This window comes from Propithecus coquereli, unplaced genomic scaffold (genome assembly GCF_000956105.1).
Source record: "Propithecus coquereli isolate 6110/MARCELLA unplaced genomic scaffold, Pcoq_1.0 Scaffold68, whole genome shotgun sequence".
Classification (NCBI taxonomy): Eukaryota; Metazoa; Chordata; class Mammalia; order Primates; family Indriidae; genus Propithecus; species Propithecus coquereli.
In genome coordinates, this window is record NW_012152840.1 from 3,381,088 (window position 1) to 3,398,090 (window position 17,003).

At 37.1% G+C, this 17,003-nt stretch overlaps 1 protein-coding gene across 1 annotated transcript in view; it reads right to left on the bottom strand.

Moving 5' to 3' along the window:
- Positions 1 to 515: 515 nt before the first annotated feature.
- THEMIS (thymocyte selection associated) overlaps positions 516 to 17,003 on the bottom strand; it is a 163,805-nt gene continuing 147,317 nt past the window's right edge. The window contains exons 4-5 of the mRNA XM_012660821.1: positions 12,231 to 12,360; positions 516 to 2,354 (exon numbers count right to left, since the gene is read on the bottom strand). Coding sequence (XP_012516275.1) covers positions 2,323 to 2,354; positions 12,231 to 12,360 — 162 coding nt within the window. The 3' untranslated portion in view covers positions 516 to 2,322. The remainder of the gene's footprint in view (positions 2,355 to 12,230; positions 12,361 to 17,003) is intronic.

The following is a 17,003-nucleotide window of genomic DNA, read 5'->3' on the forward strand; positions in this document are numbered from 1 at the left end:
TTCCCACAAATTTTACATATTCTCTTTCTTATAGAAGTAGCTTGAATCATAAACCTTTGGATAAACATCTGGAAGTCTCCTTATATGTTGACTTTGACCTTAAAACATTTTTACATTAAAGTTCTGGTTATAAGACTGGAGCCAGCCCATCTCAAAAAAATCACATTTTCGTCTTTCCATTTCTCACTCCCTTTCCACTCATTTCCGAAAACTGCTAGACTGACTCAATTAGGAAGAGGGCAGCATTTACAATCCGTAGTCTTGGCACCTATCTATGCTTGACAAAGCTTGACAAAGCTATGAAATTTGTTCACTGTGATTGGCCTCAGCAGTATAGGTGTGTGTTGTTCCTAGGAGGATTATCTCTTTCCTCCTGGTTTCTCTAATACAGTCTCCTTCTTAGTAGTAAAGGATTTATTTCAGTTCTACTTCAGGGATATTTTAACTTACTTGTTATAGGAAAATGGTTATTTCACAGTCAAACACGGCAGAGAACACATACAATACATACAAATAAAAATCAGAAAATTTATTTTAAACCTCCCAAAAATCTTCCATAAGTGATAATGAAATTTATTATAGTTTTCAGTATCAAGACGACTGGAAACACAGTATATAAAAGGACATGTCAAGTTAAAAATGTTATATGTGATTTCCATTAGAAAGCTCTTGATGATTTACAACCAAAGTAAGATATACATTCTCTTAATTTTCTAATCAAAAATTACACTCACTAAAAGTACAAATTTAATAGTTGTCATCTACCAAATAAAAAATATTAAGTATTCACTATTATTTGAAAAATAACAAATTCCATGAGTCTAAAAGCACCTATGGTGCAGTTTGCCAAGGTTGTTGAATTGAGTTAGGTTTCTCTGTGGTTTTCAATAACCAAAGTTTTTGTTCCTATGGATACAAAGAGGCAAAATAAATAAAAGCAAAACCACCCCATAAAATTTTAGAAATTGTAGATAACAAATGATGTTACCACAATCAAATCACTAAAGAACTTTTGGGACATTCGAAATCAGGATTCATTGCCACTTAAAAACATAAAGAAAGGTAAGGGGAAGTAAGCTAAATCAGAACATAAACATTGTCTGAAAATCTCTAACTGTAATTTTTTCTGTTAAAAAGTTGTCTTATGATTTGTTGTCTTCAGAAACTTTTTGGTACTAAATCAACAAATAATTTCTTCTCAGAATATAAAATAATTATGGCAGGAGATTAGCTAATAGTTATATTTTGTACAGTATTACCTATGAACAAAGTCCAAGGCTTACCATTAATTTCCTGTGTAACATTAACCAGACAACCTCTCTGTCTCTTCATTTAGTTAAAGGCAAAATAATATTGTTCCTGTATACTTAATACAAAATAAAATAAGTTATCAAAATGTGACAGCCCTTAAAGTAATTTTTATAGATGGCACAACTGTAAGAGCATAATTCTAATGTACACTAATTAAGAATTGTTCTGGTTTCTAGTCAAACCAATTTATTATATCTCATTGCAATTCTATTGCCTTTTTCTTTCCATAAAATATTATAATGAACCAGATAATTTTCCTATAATCCTAATAAACATTTATCTAAAGGGTTATCTGGTATATAGTACATAAATAATAAGGCATATTATCAGAACTTTGGTGATCTTTCAGTTTTGAACTCTAGTTGTTAGGGTGTGGAGGAAAAAGTTATGGAAAATTCCTATGATTCACAATGGCTTTGGCTGTTGAAACTCAAACACAGTTATTTACAGTGTATTTATACAAACTGAAAATGTGAAGTCAAACTCATTTCCACAGTTCCAAGGGAATCAGATAAGAAACCTGGGTATTTTATTAATAAATCACTCTCAACTATAATTATTTTTCTTTAAGGTAGTTCTTAACAAGAATGATGGTAACACTAAAAATATGCAAACAAATTCTGAAAAAAGTGAAAATATTTGGTGGGCTTTCATCTTATTTTAGACTGGTTTTACTTAGAAACTGAAATATAAAATTATTTTTCAATCGCTTAATTGTTGGTACTAGAAATAGGAACCACAAAAAATGTTCACATTAAATAAATATTTCCTAAATAACAATGAAACAATACATACAGATTTTGGCACAGCAGAACAGACTATGTTAATTCCGTATCACAGGTTTCTCTTTGAGTTTTATCTGATAAAACTTTTAAGGTTGTTTTCTCCTTTGCAGTGGCCAAGTTTCTTCTGGAGTTCGCTGGGGAATGGCTGTTTTTCAACTAGAAGTCTAGGCTTCCTTTTCCATTGCAACATTTATGTTCACTGCCAAGTGGCTCCCATCACATCTTGTTATTTTTGATGTTTTTCATTTTTGAATATTTCTATAAAGAAAAAGAGGGATCCGTCAGAAATATGTATTGGAAATAACCAGGAAGGAAATTGCCTGCTTTTAAATATTGTTTATAAGGCGCTCACATGCATATATGCTTTTTGAGAAATAACTGGGATCAACATAGAAGAATCAAAAAAGAAAAGAAATGTAAATTCTTCAGAAACAAGGTAGATATTTCTATGAGGTAGTAGATAATACCTTAGGTTTTATCTAAAGTGAAGTGTTTTTCAGTTGACAAAACACTTTTCTTTGCATTTTAGTTTATCCTTAAAACCTCTCTATTATATAGGCAATGTAAGGTAGGAAACTGAGGCCCCACTGAAGTTGAGACCTGCCCAGCAATCAAACAAGTAGTAAGGGATTGAAGCTGATTGTGTCGAAAAATATCTGATTCCAGACCCAACCCTCTTTTGGCTCTGGCACTATGCTTACAGAATACAGCACAAGCCTAGTGGAGTTCTAAGGACTACAGAGGAGGAAAAGAGTATCTGTAAGTATTAAACTGCAGAAAAAGCAACAAGTCTCAAGCATAATCTGTGCTATCTAAAGCTCCTAGTTAACAGATGCACAGACCCACCATTAACACAGTATCATATCAAACTCTTAAGTAAAGCGAGCTACGTTACACACAGGAATTTTGTCTGTCTCCAGACAAGACATTTCAGTCCTTTTCACCATGATTTTAATGGAGCCTGAGGGATGAATGGTTTAAAACAAGCCCTAATAGCAAGCACCCCAATGATCAAGAGGAACAGAAAACCAGAAATCTCTCCACCTCCATCATACTAGAGATCTGTTAAGTGCTAGCCACCTGGACCCAGAGCAGAATTCCCTGCAACTCTTGCTCCTGAGCACTCATTAGCTTATGACTGACTTCTTTTCTTCCTTCCCCCTTTCCCCTTCCTTCTTTCCTTCCTTCCTCCCTGCCTTCCTCCCTCCTTTCCTCTCTCATATTTCCCTCCCTTTCATCTTTCTTTTCTTCCTCTCTTCCTTTCCTTCCTCCCTTTTTCCTTCTCTGAATTCTTTTTCTGCCACACTAGCTGTATCCCCTAATATAAGTTACCTAATCTTCATGTGCCTTATTTTCTGATTTTTTTCAAAAAAAAAAGGAGAGAAAAAAGATAATAGCACCTATTTTATGGAATAGTTACAAAGATTAAATGAATTAATAGATATAAAAAGCCTAAAACTGTCTTACTAATTGCTGGCGATTTTGATGATGTGTGTGAAATCCAAAGACAAAATACAGTTTTGTGACTTCTGAGGAGCTCACAGACTAATTGGAAAGAAGAAAAGTGATGTCAAAGCAGAAGAAGTAAAATTTCTCCACACTTCATGTTAATTCCCCTGACAGCCTGAATTTATTTTCCTCGGTCAACATCTCCCTCGGTGCTCGCGGGGGCTGGAGGTGGTCAGGGGTCTGGCAGGGAAGCCAGCCTAGAGTCCATGCCTGCCTGGACACATTCCCTCTCCTCATGTGTCACTGTCCTCAACTGCTGCTTTTAGATTTTTTAGGTCTTTTTTATATCACAAACACCAATAAAACTACACACACTGTAGAATACACATTATAGATAAAAGAACACAAGGTTTTTAGGCAGTATGCCCAGATGTAATTCCCACTTCTATCACTTACTATCTTTGTGACTTTATCTGTAAAAAAGGATAACAACACTATTTCTCCCTCACAGTGCTGCTTTTCTTGGGTGGGTGACGGATGAGAGAAAATGAAATAGATGTGTTATAGCACAGAGAACAGGAATCCGAATACCTGGGTCTGAGTCCTAAGTCTACAACCTACAGGCTGTGTGTCTTGAGGAATCTCTGAATTTCATTTTGTTATCAGTGAATAAGTTTTGATAATAATAACTGAATCATAGAGCTGAGGAAATAACAAATGAAATAATGGACCTGCAAGTTCTTTGTAAAACATAAAGTGCTACAGAATTATTACTTGCTATTACCATCTCATATTCACATAAAACTATTATAAGCCTGTAGTTGGAAAGTTCAATCTGTCATCTTGACAGTTATTAGTCTCACTCTCCATTGTCAATAAGCTGATATAAGATAGTACATAGTCAAGCAGAAAAATGGGAGGCGAGGAAATTAAAATAATTAGATTATCTCAAAATAAAATAATAGGATTTGAACAATCTTCACTTTAGAAGGGACCTTATAAGTCACCTCTCCCTGCCTGATCTAGCCCAACCTTCTACCCAGTGCACGGGTCCTCTAAATAACACCCATGCTCTGGTGACCGGCTCTAGTTGACAGAGCAGATTTCACATTGAATAGAAATTGTGTTCCTTATTGTATTAACTTTCAACAAATCTCAAAATGTGTAGGAACTGGTTTTTCTGACAATTATTTAGGTTTCTAAAACCTAAATTGGTTTACAACCTCTATCTTTTTTGGCTTTTATCTCCCAAGCCATTTGGAAATACCACAAGTTTAATATGGAGGAGATGTTTCTCATATTGAATTGAATATTCACTAAACCAATTACTTAGGTAATCAAATTAACTGAGCGATTTGGAGTCATATAGACTAAGTTCCTTGGAGACCAAGTCAAATATGTATTTCATCCATAAAAGAGCAGACACAAAATGGAGCTTTGTTTTGTTTTTCTCTCTAAAAAATATAGGCCGAATAAGTGTCCTTCACTAGTCAGAAATCTACATCTTTGTAACAATAACCTACTGTTCAATCCACAAAATGAAGTTATAAGCATAAAATTAGATAATTCTTTGAATAAGAAGATTAAAGTGACAGAAAATTTTCATTTCCTTATATTTTGAAGGATCAAGTATATCTAAAAGTGATTTACATTCTCTTATAAAGCTGATGTTTCCTAAAGCATTAGTTTGAACCAAGGCTATTCACACTTCACTTTCCTTCTTGGGAAGTTTGAGTGCCAGTCTCATAAAATTGCTCACCCTGATGCTGAACAGTCAAACCTGCAGCAAGACCTCATTTAGGATGCAGCTTGATTATGAAGTTGGAATTTTTTCTCCATGTTTTCAACTGGAGTTTCATCCATGTTTTCATATCTATACCTACCATCCACTGCCCTTTCCTTAGCACCTTTGGTAACCAAATTGTTAGCTGAGATTGAACAAGTAATATAAGTTAATAGCTACTTTATTTTCCCTCTCATTTGCAGTGATTAAGTGGATATTGAATCATGTTTCAGAGATGAGGCTTCTATTTGTACTCCCGACAACTGTTTTTGCATACAGAAAATGTTTCATAGCCACACATCTGTCAAGTAAAAAGAGGACTCTAGGCTTCATTTCTTTATTTAAAAAATACTTATTGAGAACCTATTATGGGCCAGACACTCTTCCAGAATTTAAGGATAGAGGAATCTGATAAAAATCTTTGCCTTCACGGCGCTCATGTGTGGGGGAAGTTACCAATAATCAGAATAAAGAAGGAATGTAAATAATACACTAGATAACAAAAAGGAGACGGGTAGTCCCTGATAGGAGGCTTACAATTTTAAATAAGGTGGTTATAGAAGGGATCACTGAGAAGGTAAGTGCTGAAAGAAGACCTACAGGAGATATAGCTGAAAGCCATGTGGATCTCTGGGGGAAGATTATGCCACTTAGAAAAAAACAGCCCATGCAAGACTTGAGGATGGAGCTTCCCTTGATTTTTGAGAAACAGAAAGGAGGCCAATATACCTAGAGCAGTGAGAAAATGGGAGAAATAGAGAAGTCACGAGAGGATTTTCAGGAGAGGAATTACATGATCTGATTTGGATTTTAACACATTTACTCTGGCTGTTGTGTTGAGAAGAGACACTATGGGGCAAGAGTGGAACCAGATAGACTATCAGAAAGCTGGGATTAAAATCCTGGTAAGAGACAAAGGTTGATAGCAGTGGGCATGGGGAAAAAAATAGCCATATTCTAGATAATGTTTGAAGATAAAGCCAATAGGATTTGCTGAGAGAGTGGATGTGATTAGTGAGAAGGAATGAAAGGTTGTTCACAATTCTAGTGCATTAGTTTTTTCAAAAAATGGTCCATAGATCCCCTGCATCAGAACCACCTGAGGACCGTGTTGAACTAGATTCTCCTGGTATACCTGAGAACTTCAGACTCAAACTCTTTAGAGCAGAGGTTAGTAAATTTTTTCTTTAAAGAGCCATTTAGTAAATATCTGTCACAACTACTCAACTCTGCTGATACAGCACTGAAACGATCATAGACAATATGTAAATGAATGAGTGTGGCTATGTTCCAATAAAATTTTATTTATAGACATGAAAATTTGAATTTTATATAATTTTCATGTGTCAAAAAGAATTGTTTTTGTTTTTTGTTTTTTTTTAACCATTTAGAAATAAGAAAAAAAAATTCTTAGCTCCAGGTTGTACAAAAACAGGTAATGGGACAGATTTGGCTCACAGGCCGTAGTTTGCCAACCCTGCTCTAGAGAACAGATCCCAAATATGTATTTTTAGCATGCACATTGTTTTTTTATGCACAGGAACTTTCATGAGAGGTAGGTATTTTTATTCTAGTTTTAAGGATAGGGAAACAAAATCACAAAGAAATGTGATTCGTTGAATTAGAGGTTGCTCTCGGGTCTGTCTGATTGCAAAGCCTACACACTATACCCAACCACCTTGTGAAATATTTCCCAGTAGTTAATGTTCCTGTTCAGCCACAGAATGAGGAGAGATTAGGGAGAAAAGAAAAGAAAAAGGTCGCCTTGCCTAGAGAACTCTTTTTCCCTTTTAATATGGTGTATGGTTTTGCTTTGATAATTAACATTCTGCTGATGAGATCTCCCACTGGTGAGGCTGACGAGTAAGATTTTCCATGAGCAGCAAGCACTGCAGGAAATAAATTAATCTCTAGGGAAGAAGAAGGGCCGGGTTGTCAGTGCTCACACAACTGCCTAATAGGAAATGATATTTCAGAATTGCTCAAAGAATGAAATGACTACGGGTTCTCCTTCCAGCGCATTCTTAAACATTTAAACCTTCTGAGAAGAGGGAAATAGGTTTGCTATAAAATGAAGAACAATCTTATAATATTTTTCTTTAGGGTGTCAGTATTTCCAAACTAAAATAGCTTTCCTTAGAAATGTAGGGGAAATTCTATTAATAGCATTATTTTGCTTATATTATGAAAAATCTGCATTGATATTAAATAGAAGGATGAAAGATATACCAGATTTTTTGATTACTAGTTTAGAATTATCCAATAATTTAAAAAAACAGATTTTCTAGTCTTTGGAGTAAAGGTAATCATTGTGCTTAGAACACTACTTAGAATAACACTAAATTATTGAGGTGTTCCTTTATTAAAATTGAGAAACAACAATGTGGTTTATGATAATGATATCTAAAGTACCTACCTCTTGATAGCATATAATCACCCATTTAATCAATATAGAACCCCCACCTTGACTAATCCTCAAAATAGCTCTGATAGCTTAAACTAAAGCTCAACATAAAGATTATTTTTCTGCAGATCCACTGTTTATACCCTAACTTCCACCTTGGCCTCAGTGGAAACGTTCCAATGGACTTTGTTTCCTCTCATCTGTTTAATTTACCAAATAAGTAGGATCCTAGATGTGGTGGATCACCTGTCTGTGGGTCTTCTTTAGAGATAAGACATTTGAGCTCAGCAATCTCAATACTCTATATCAGAATAGGCCACAGAATCACAAGCTTTCAGAATTGACAGGGCATAAAGATTAGCTGGTGTATCTCCTATTTTGGTGGGGAAAGTGAAGGTCAGAGAAATGAAATGGCTTCTGAAATGCTACATATCTAGGTTGTGGCAGAGGTGGGACTAGAACTTAGGACACTTGGATTTTCTTTTCTGGTCCAGTGTTCCTCTCACTACTTGACTAGTCTAATTATGGAGGACAAATGGTGGAACAGATTTAATCTAAAGTTGTAGTGATAATTCAAAGAACATAGTTGGAAATTCAAAAGGAAGGAAATGACATTAAAGAATGTGGAGTAGGAGAGTATAAACTTTGCTCAATAGAGAACACTTATGTAGGGCACAAACAAATAGGCATATTTAAAAGGTTATCCTCTCTGGCAAAGATTTCAGTTTCCAGAGGGACACATAAGGAGGAAAAAGGAAAACAGCCCCTGGTGTAGCCAGGCAGATCACCAGAAACAATTGTAGCAATTAATGAGTGACCCACATAGTAACCAGATCCTCCTCACAACTAAATAATAATGCTCTTATCCCAAATGGCTTTGCCCTTGGCTGGAGGAAGCCACCTTGCCCACAGTCACAGCCTCTCCTCAGGGACAGCTGCATCCAATGATTGATTGATGCAGGGGGTATAAAGGCCTGTTCCCCACCAACCCCCCAAATTAGGGCAACTCTAAAGAGTCATGCTAACTCCAGAGCTCCCTGTGGGATCAGCTGAGGCCCTTGTTGTCACTGTAGCATGCTTCAACTTCCTCCTGTGCCCAGACCTGCTTCTGAGACTCTGCCTCAGGTGTTGCTCCTGAGAACGCCTCCCAGTTAGGTTTCCGCAAGCAAATGAATCCAAGGAACTGGATGTGCAACAAAAAGCTTAATGCAAACATTTCCACTTAACACATGTCATCTACTGAAAATAGCTCCCAAGCTAATTGAACAGTGAAGTCCTGTCTCCTCCTGAGCGATTGCTGCTCAGGCAAGGTGGAGAAAGAGTTAATAGAGAGAGGCAGGGCATTCAGCCTCTGCACAATGGGAATGTTTCTTGTATATACTCTGAGGAATTGGTGACAACACAAAGGAGGGCTTCTCATCCTCTCCAATGTCCACAGCATACACAGAGGCCATACAATTTCCAAGAAGATACAGTTCTCAAAAGGAAAACAAAATGCAGACAGAAACTCAGAGACTGCCAGAGCCACAACGTCAAGTGACCACAGCCAGCACCTTGAAGAGCATATTGTAGGGAAACAAAGTTTTCCTTAGCAATCAGCACACAAAGACTCAGTAGTTAATTATTATAGCTTGACTTAACTGGAGTTTGTTATGTACTCCACTAACTTTCACCTATTCCAGCTAATGTAACCTTCAAAATAGCCTATGGTGTAACACTATTATTAACCAAATTTTACAAATAAAGACATGGAGTCTTTAACAAATTGCTCATGGTACACAACTAGTCGGTGAGGAAGCCAAAATTTAAACCCAACAATCTCAGTTCAGACTCCAAAGCTTTGAACTTTATCATCCTATCACCTAATCATCCTATTTTCAGATTATTATTACTCTTTTAGTAATTTAGAGACAACATAACATGTAGCATTAATAAAAAGCATTCCTAAAATAAGACATGGGCATCAGCAAGCAACCAGACCGAATCAAGGACCCACAGAAGAAGGGCATCGATGAGATCTGGTGAAAACATTTTCACGTTTCTTAGCGAAGAGGAGCCAGCAGCTGACAGCCCTGATTCTGCGTGAGACTTTACCATACCCCCGGCTGGAACAGTCACATTACCCAATTCATGTTCGGCCATTCACAGTAAACCTTCTAGCTATTTACACTGAAAATCAAGATAAAGAATTCCCTTTACAGGCACGGTGGCTCACGCCTGTAATCCTAGCACTCTGGGAGGCAGAGGCAGGCGGATTGTTTGAGCTCTGGAGTTCGAAACCAGCCTGAGCAAGAGTGAGACCCCGTCTCTACTAAAAATAGAAAGAAATTAATCAGACAACTAAAAATATATAGAAAAAAAAAAATTAGCCGGGCATGGTGGCGCATGCCTGTAGGCCCAGCTACTCGGGAGGCTGAGGCAGGAGGATTGCTTGAGCCCAGGAGTTTGAGGTTGCTGTGAGCTAGGCTGATGCCACGACACTCACTCTAGCCAGGGCAAAAGAGTGAGACTCTGTCTCAAAAAAAAAAAAAAAAAAAGAATTCCCTTTGGTGTAATTATTAGATACGTATTTGAAAAGGTTCCACCCCATCTAACTGAAAGACTAGGCCTGGGTATAAGGAGCAAAATTAGAAAAGTGGCATCCATTTCTATCTTAATTAGTCTTTTTTTTTTAGTCTGTGATGTGCTACAAAGTCTCTGCAACTACCACTCTCACCGAAAGGAAATTTAGGAAGTGACTGACTTATGTCTAAGCATTAAAAAGAGGAGAAACCTCAGACAGGGTTTCATTTGTCCATCCTGAACTCAAAGGAGGCTACTACATATTCAGAGATGAGCTACTCATCCCAAGTATGGTAAATGTGAACTATGGATCCAATTTCATTTTTCAAATAAATAAACCATGTGCTATATTATATAAAAATCAAGTTTGAAAAATTATATTTCTGCTCTATTTTACTTTTGTATTTTTATATATGGAATTGTTACACAATTATAATTCATACCTGAGGAAGACTCTGTAATTTATTGCATTTACAAATGGGAAAGCAAATAAAATGTTGTCCAGATGTTCACACTGGCTAATTTCTAAATGATGTTGAAATCAACTTCATGTAAGAAAGGAGATTTCATTTTACTCCCTTGAAAGAAGTTAGGGAGTCTCGCTTGCCTAGAACCACTACTTTAATTCCAGGTTCTCTTTGTCCTTAAAACCATCACTTAGAGGTAAGAGGTTCAAAGCAGGTGCCGCTCTGGTCTGTAATATAGTCTGCACTATTCTCTCAGGGCACAAAGCTGAGGCTGTCATGTACCATTCCAGAGAGAGGCATACACAGGGGAAGATTAAATAACAAGTTTTCCTGTGATTGAAACAAAAACTTTGATCTTAGGAATTGTGTTATCTGGTACTTTTTAAGATCCATAATCTTAAAGAAAAAATAGTTTCCAATGAATTAATAATGGCTTGCGACTTAACACGCTGCAGCAATTTTCACTGCAGTGGTTGTTTCTTTTCTAGTCACACTTGATTAGTATTAGAAATTTGGAGGAATTGCAATATGCATGGTTTTCAAAGCCCTTTACAGAATTTCATTTTTATCACTTGGAGAGAGTCAATGAAAAGGTAATAAGAAAGGCTCGATGGGATATTTTTATAGGAGTGTCAGAAGCCAGTAAGCTAACTACATGAAAGAACTCAGATTGCACAGACAGGGTTTGGAGCAGAAACACTTCAGAGACTTTATATCTAGTATTTTGACTTTTACATGTCCTTGGAGAAGAAAGTGTGCTAGCTACAAAACCAAATAAGGAGGGGAAAGGAACAAACCGTATGCTTAAGAATAATTACAGTTTCAATTTTCCTACAAACTAAATGTGAAGTTTCAAAGATAAAGTGCAATAGAAACTGAGCTGGTTTGGTGTGTTTAAAATATTGCCGAGAAAGAAAATTCTTATTTCCCTTGCTAACTCATCCCCAATTTCCACCAGATGGAAGTTAGTCTGGGTAGCTTAACTGAATGCTGTCAACTCCTCCACAAGTCCATCTATCAGATCACCATCTCTACAAACTAAACCATCATAACTCAAGTCTGCATCTGATTACTGATCTCTTTAAATTAAAAACATCTCGGTTATTTTAACCTCTTCTCTAGCCATTAATCCTTCTTATTCATTCTTCTAGCAAAAATGTCAAAATATTATTATCATAACAATACAAGCAATCTTGAAATAAAATACTTCCTTGGCCACAAAGACCATAAAGGAGGAGAAAAATCCAATAATGGAAAACAAAGAATGATACCGTCATTATTGTGAGTGTTTAATATCATGCTGCACTTAAAACTTCATTTTAATGAGATTTTCAGGGCAGAATGGTCACTTTGGCTGAGCCATATATTCCAAACAAAATGGTAGTAAGAATCTGTATGTTGTGCCTTTGTCAGGTAGGCAGTTAAAACTGCCCTCATGTGGCTTAACTGACCTGTGGTCACATTGGTGCCTGATACTGCACTGGCCCCACGGTCTATCCTCTTGCTGTCAGCCAAATCATTCTGACAACCAACTGGTGCTTTTGAATCCAGGCCAGCTTGATGTGAGTGAAGGTTCCTGGATATGTCTACGTGGTGACTCTGAAATGACACAGGGCAGAGTGATTGATTTCACAAGTAAATTATCAGTCCAAAATAAATGCTTCCCAGAGATATGAAAAGAATAAACATTTATCATATGCCAAGTCATTTCTGTATGTCTGGAACAGAACATTCTAAACATCAAAACACGTTACGAATTATATGTTCATCAGTATATTTTGGTAATCTAGGTGTGGAATTTTTGAGGCAACCTGAGTAACTAGAATAAGAAGTCATTTTAGGCACAGAAAACCATCTTCAAGGACCATTTGTATATATTACCTTCTCCTTGTGAAACTTATAAAATATTTTTCATTTGGAGCATTTTTACACAGTATTCATTCTTGTAGTTAAATAATCCAGCATTTCATTATATATTACATAATTACATATTATATAATAAAAGCAGGTTTCATTTCTGTATTATCTGTACACTTTTTACAAATCATCTACTCTAAAATAACCCACATTTTTAATCAGCATTATGCAAATTTAACATAGCTCCTCTAGTCAAGTTAAGAATAATAATTCATCATAACAATGAATTATTAAGGCATGACATCAATGGCCCCTATAAATCATCTCATATATAAGAGATGTCATCGTGTTTGACATTATACTGACACATTGTATGCTTCAAAAGAATCATCAGATGGGAACAAAAACTGAAGACCTCAATAGGAAATTAAACTTTCAGCACTTTGATTCAAACCCAAGTTCGGACTAGAAGCTTATCAGTTTGAATGTCATTACAAAATATTTGAAGTTTCATAGAGTCAAAATTACCCAATCAATTTTTGCTGTTCACACTAGCCATTTTGGCTCACTGAAAGATAGGATAATAAACAACTTTCCTATAAAGTTCCTCCTACAAACTGTGTATAGCATTAAATTAATTAAAAGTTTGAATTTATGGAATCAAAGGCTTAATTTTAAAGCTTGGAAAGGGCTAACAGGGAAATGAGAGTCTAGAATGATTAAATAATTCACTAGGGTTCACAAAATGAACAGTGCTGAGCCTCAGTGCTATGTCTTCTGACCCTGAGTGCAGTGTGCTTGATGTCATTCTATGATTGATCTGTTCAGTTTTTAAATGTGGTGGACTGGTTGCACTGATGGCCCCGATTCTCCACCCCCTCTGTATCCATGTCCTTTCCATGTAATTTTGCTTTGCCCTCCTACTCTGACTTCTGGCTTGTCCATGTGGCTTCTTGTGGACCAACAGGATAGTGATACAAACAGAGGCTTGGAAGATGCTTGCAGAGTTGGTTTTGCTCGTTATTATAATTCTACTAAGCCATCAGAGCGTGCCTAGACTAGCTGGCTACAGGTTGAACATGAGATGGAGCAGTTAGGTTTCCCCAGGTTTCCAGGCTCAAACAAACAACAGCCAGAGGAGCCCCAGACATTTGGGTGAAACCAGCCTAGATCACCTGAGATCAGCTCAGGTAACCTGAACCCCACAGCCTCGTGAGCTAAATAAATGTGGTTTTGTCTATATGCCAGTAAGTTTTTCTGGTGGTCACACAGCATTGTGTGGTGATGCAGATAACTGTACATTCAACAATAATTTTCTACAGTATCTCACTCACTGTATGTTGTGTGAGAATACAAATATAAATATGACACAGTGTCAGACTCCACGTTGTTCGAACACAATTTTTTAAATTGGTTAAGCAGAGAATTGAAATAGAGTGTGGCAAATCATTTGTGGATAATTCTCAAATTTCTTTTCTAATGACAAAGGAGGCGATTCTGCTGATACTACCAAAGACAACCCAAAAGATCAGAGTTTGAATGTTGGCATTAAGTAGAACTAAACCACCACACTTATTTACATTTGGCTCACCCACAGCCCACAAAAACATAAGTTCATCATTTAGTGTGAATTCTTACATTTATTGTCAGGCCTATATTTTCACATAGCTTTTGTAAAGAAGCAGATTCAACCAGCATCTTACTACTTTCTTGATTTTGAATTAGATACCTTTGGAAAATATATTATTATTTCAAGTTGTTAGATGATTATTAAAGTAGAGTTTCTCAGTACTGAGCAATTAACTAGATTAAGGAAGGGATGTAGCTTCATGCTTTGTCATAGCACATTCCATTGATAACATTAACACATTGAGGGAAAATTTGAGTCCATGCAAATTATGTATATTATACCATATGCAAAGATGACATGATGAATTTTTTAAAAAAATCCATAAACCTGAAACCTTTGTCATGAAAGCCTGAGGGGAGAAAATAACCACTTGATCAGAATGGGTCAAGTATTGCAAAGCCCCTGTGATTCCTGGTACAAACCTCTGGCAGATTGGATATTTTATAAACATGTTACCATTTAATGAAGAACCCCATTTTTCTGGAGACAATTTCCACACTGGAATCTCCTCTAGACAAGTCCTGTCAGATTTTACAATTTCTCCTTTGCTCTACTTATTACAGCCAGGCTCCTGTTCCCAGATCCTCGCCTAAAGGGAAGCACATGTCTCAGACGTTACTGACCCTGCTACACTCACTCATCCTTGTTTACTTAGCCCCTCCTTCCAGTTCCCTGGTCCCCAGTCCTGCCCCAGCATTTATTTTCAGCTACAATAAAATTCCCACAATGTTCCCACATGCTTCATTGCCCAGTTGCCCTTCATTAACCCCCACCTCTCTCCCTTCTCTCTCCTGTTTCCTATCTCTCAAATTCTCCCACTGCACCTTGAGAACTTTGCTCATGGTTTGCAGACATCACTACATATTCAACATCCTTTCAGAACATTGCCTCTACCTCCCTACCTTGACTGAAATCCCATCCTCCATTGAAGACACCACTTCTACTATGAATGATGATGGCTACTTACTCCTCCACACCCCAGATACCCTCAGGTTCATGAGCCCACTTGTCACCAGGGCTGTCCAGTGCAAAAAATCCCTGCTGCTTTGATATTCCCACCGTCTAGCAATGCACCATCTCCCTTCTTGGTGGTATCATCTGTCTACTAATCTCTAGTGACCATGCATCCTATATAAAAAGGGATTGGCACCTGCATTATTGCTGTTCCTTCCAGCCCCAGTGTAGCCATGACCTTGGATAATAGCCACATCTACATAAGTGTCCCATTCAACACCCCAGCTGTATCTGCTTATTGCAAATGAACTTTTCATTTCTCTACCTCAGCCTTCACATCTGAAATCTGTCATCACCTGAAATGTTCCACCTCCAAAATTACTAAGTATCTTCCTCTCTCACCTAATGTCCTATTCTCAAGTTTATTTTCTCCATGCATGCAAAGCTCCCGTCTCTAAGACTGCTTTTCCATGACTCCAGCAAGGACTATTCTTGGACCTCTTTCGGATCTGAGAGCCACTGATCGCTCTTCTTTCTCTATATCCATCAGTCCTTTGCTATTTTTCATTTCTTCTCTACCAAGCATCCATTCCAGTTCAAAAACTTTGAACTGGCTAGTAGTCTGTCCGACGTCCTGGTTTTACCCCGCACAGCATCTGACATGTCTAGCCACTTCCTCTCCTTGCCTTCTCCTGTTCCTCCACCACTCCGAGTACTCATTCTTAGTCTCCTTTGCTGGATTATCTTCCTTCTCCTAAACATTGAGTGTTCTCAAGGGTTTGTTATTGACCCAGTTTTCTTTTTATTGTCCCTAGATAATTTCAACACTCATGTGGCTTAATATACCACCTGTATGTTTAGGACTCCAGGGCAGGGGCGGAGATTTATGAAATAAGAGGAGGGTGGAGAGGCCAGGGCTTGCTTGCCATAGTAAGCACTCTGGACTCCAGTGCTAATGTCCCCTCAGCTCCATAATCCCACCAATCTTCCTTCCTGTCTTAAGGCTCAGCTGTTCCATTTGCCTAGAACATTCTTGATAAACTTTTCCCCCTGAATTTTACTAAGTCTTTAGTCCTACAGGTTTTCCCTCACTGTATAAGCTTTGCCAGCACCCTGTTTTCTAGTGTTTGAGCACCTTATATTTTCACTGTAATGCAATTTTCACAATTACATTAAATAATACCTAGTTTCATGTTTAATGTCTATCTCCCTGGCTGAACTAAAGAACCCCCTGAGAGTAAAGATTAAGACTGCCTTATTCATTGTCCTCCATTCTTATTTCAGGGTTTTAAATATAGTAGGTATTACATAACTATGTATCAAATGAATGGATAGATTCATGAATAAAACATAGACTTAATTTTTATGACTTTTTCTTTGGCCAGTTATCAATGGCCACTACATCATCACATGTTCACACCCATCAGCAAATTTGGTTTAATATCCAGTCACTCCTAATGATAGTGCTTATTATATAGACAAAAGGCCATTATATTTTACCTTGTTTTATCCATTAAAAAACACACATTTCAAATCCTGTGTTTTCAAATAAACTCAGTACTGCAATCATTGCACACACTGTATATAGTATCTCATGCATCTCTGATTCACATTACATTGGGCAACTACATATGGAAGTTATAAATTAAAAAATGGTTATGTTAGGGAAAGTGGGAATTGAGAACTGAGTGTGTAAACACAGTGGCCCCATTTCTCTAGGCATGAGAATGTAGCCTGACAACAATTGAAGAATAAAAACCTGTGTCAGGCACTGCTTTAGTGATGTCAACTCTTCAACCTG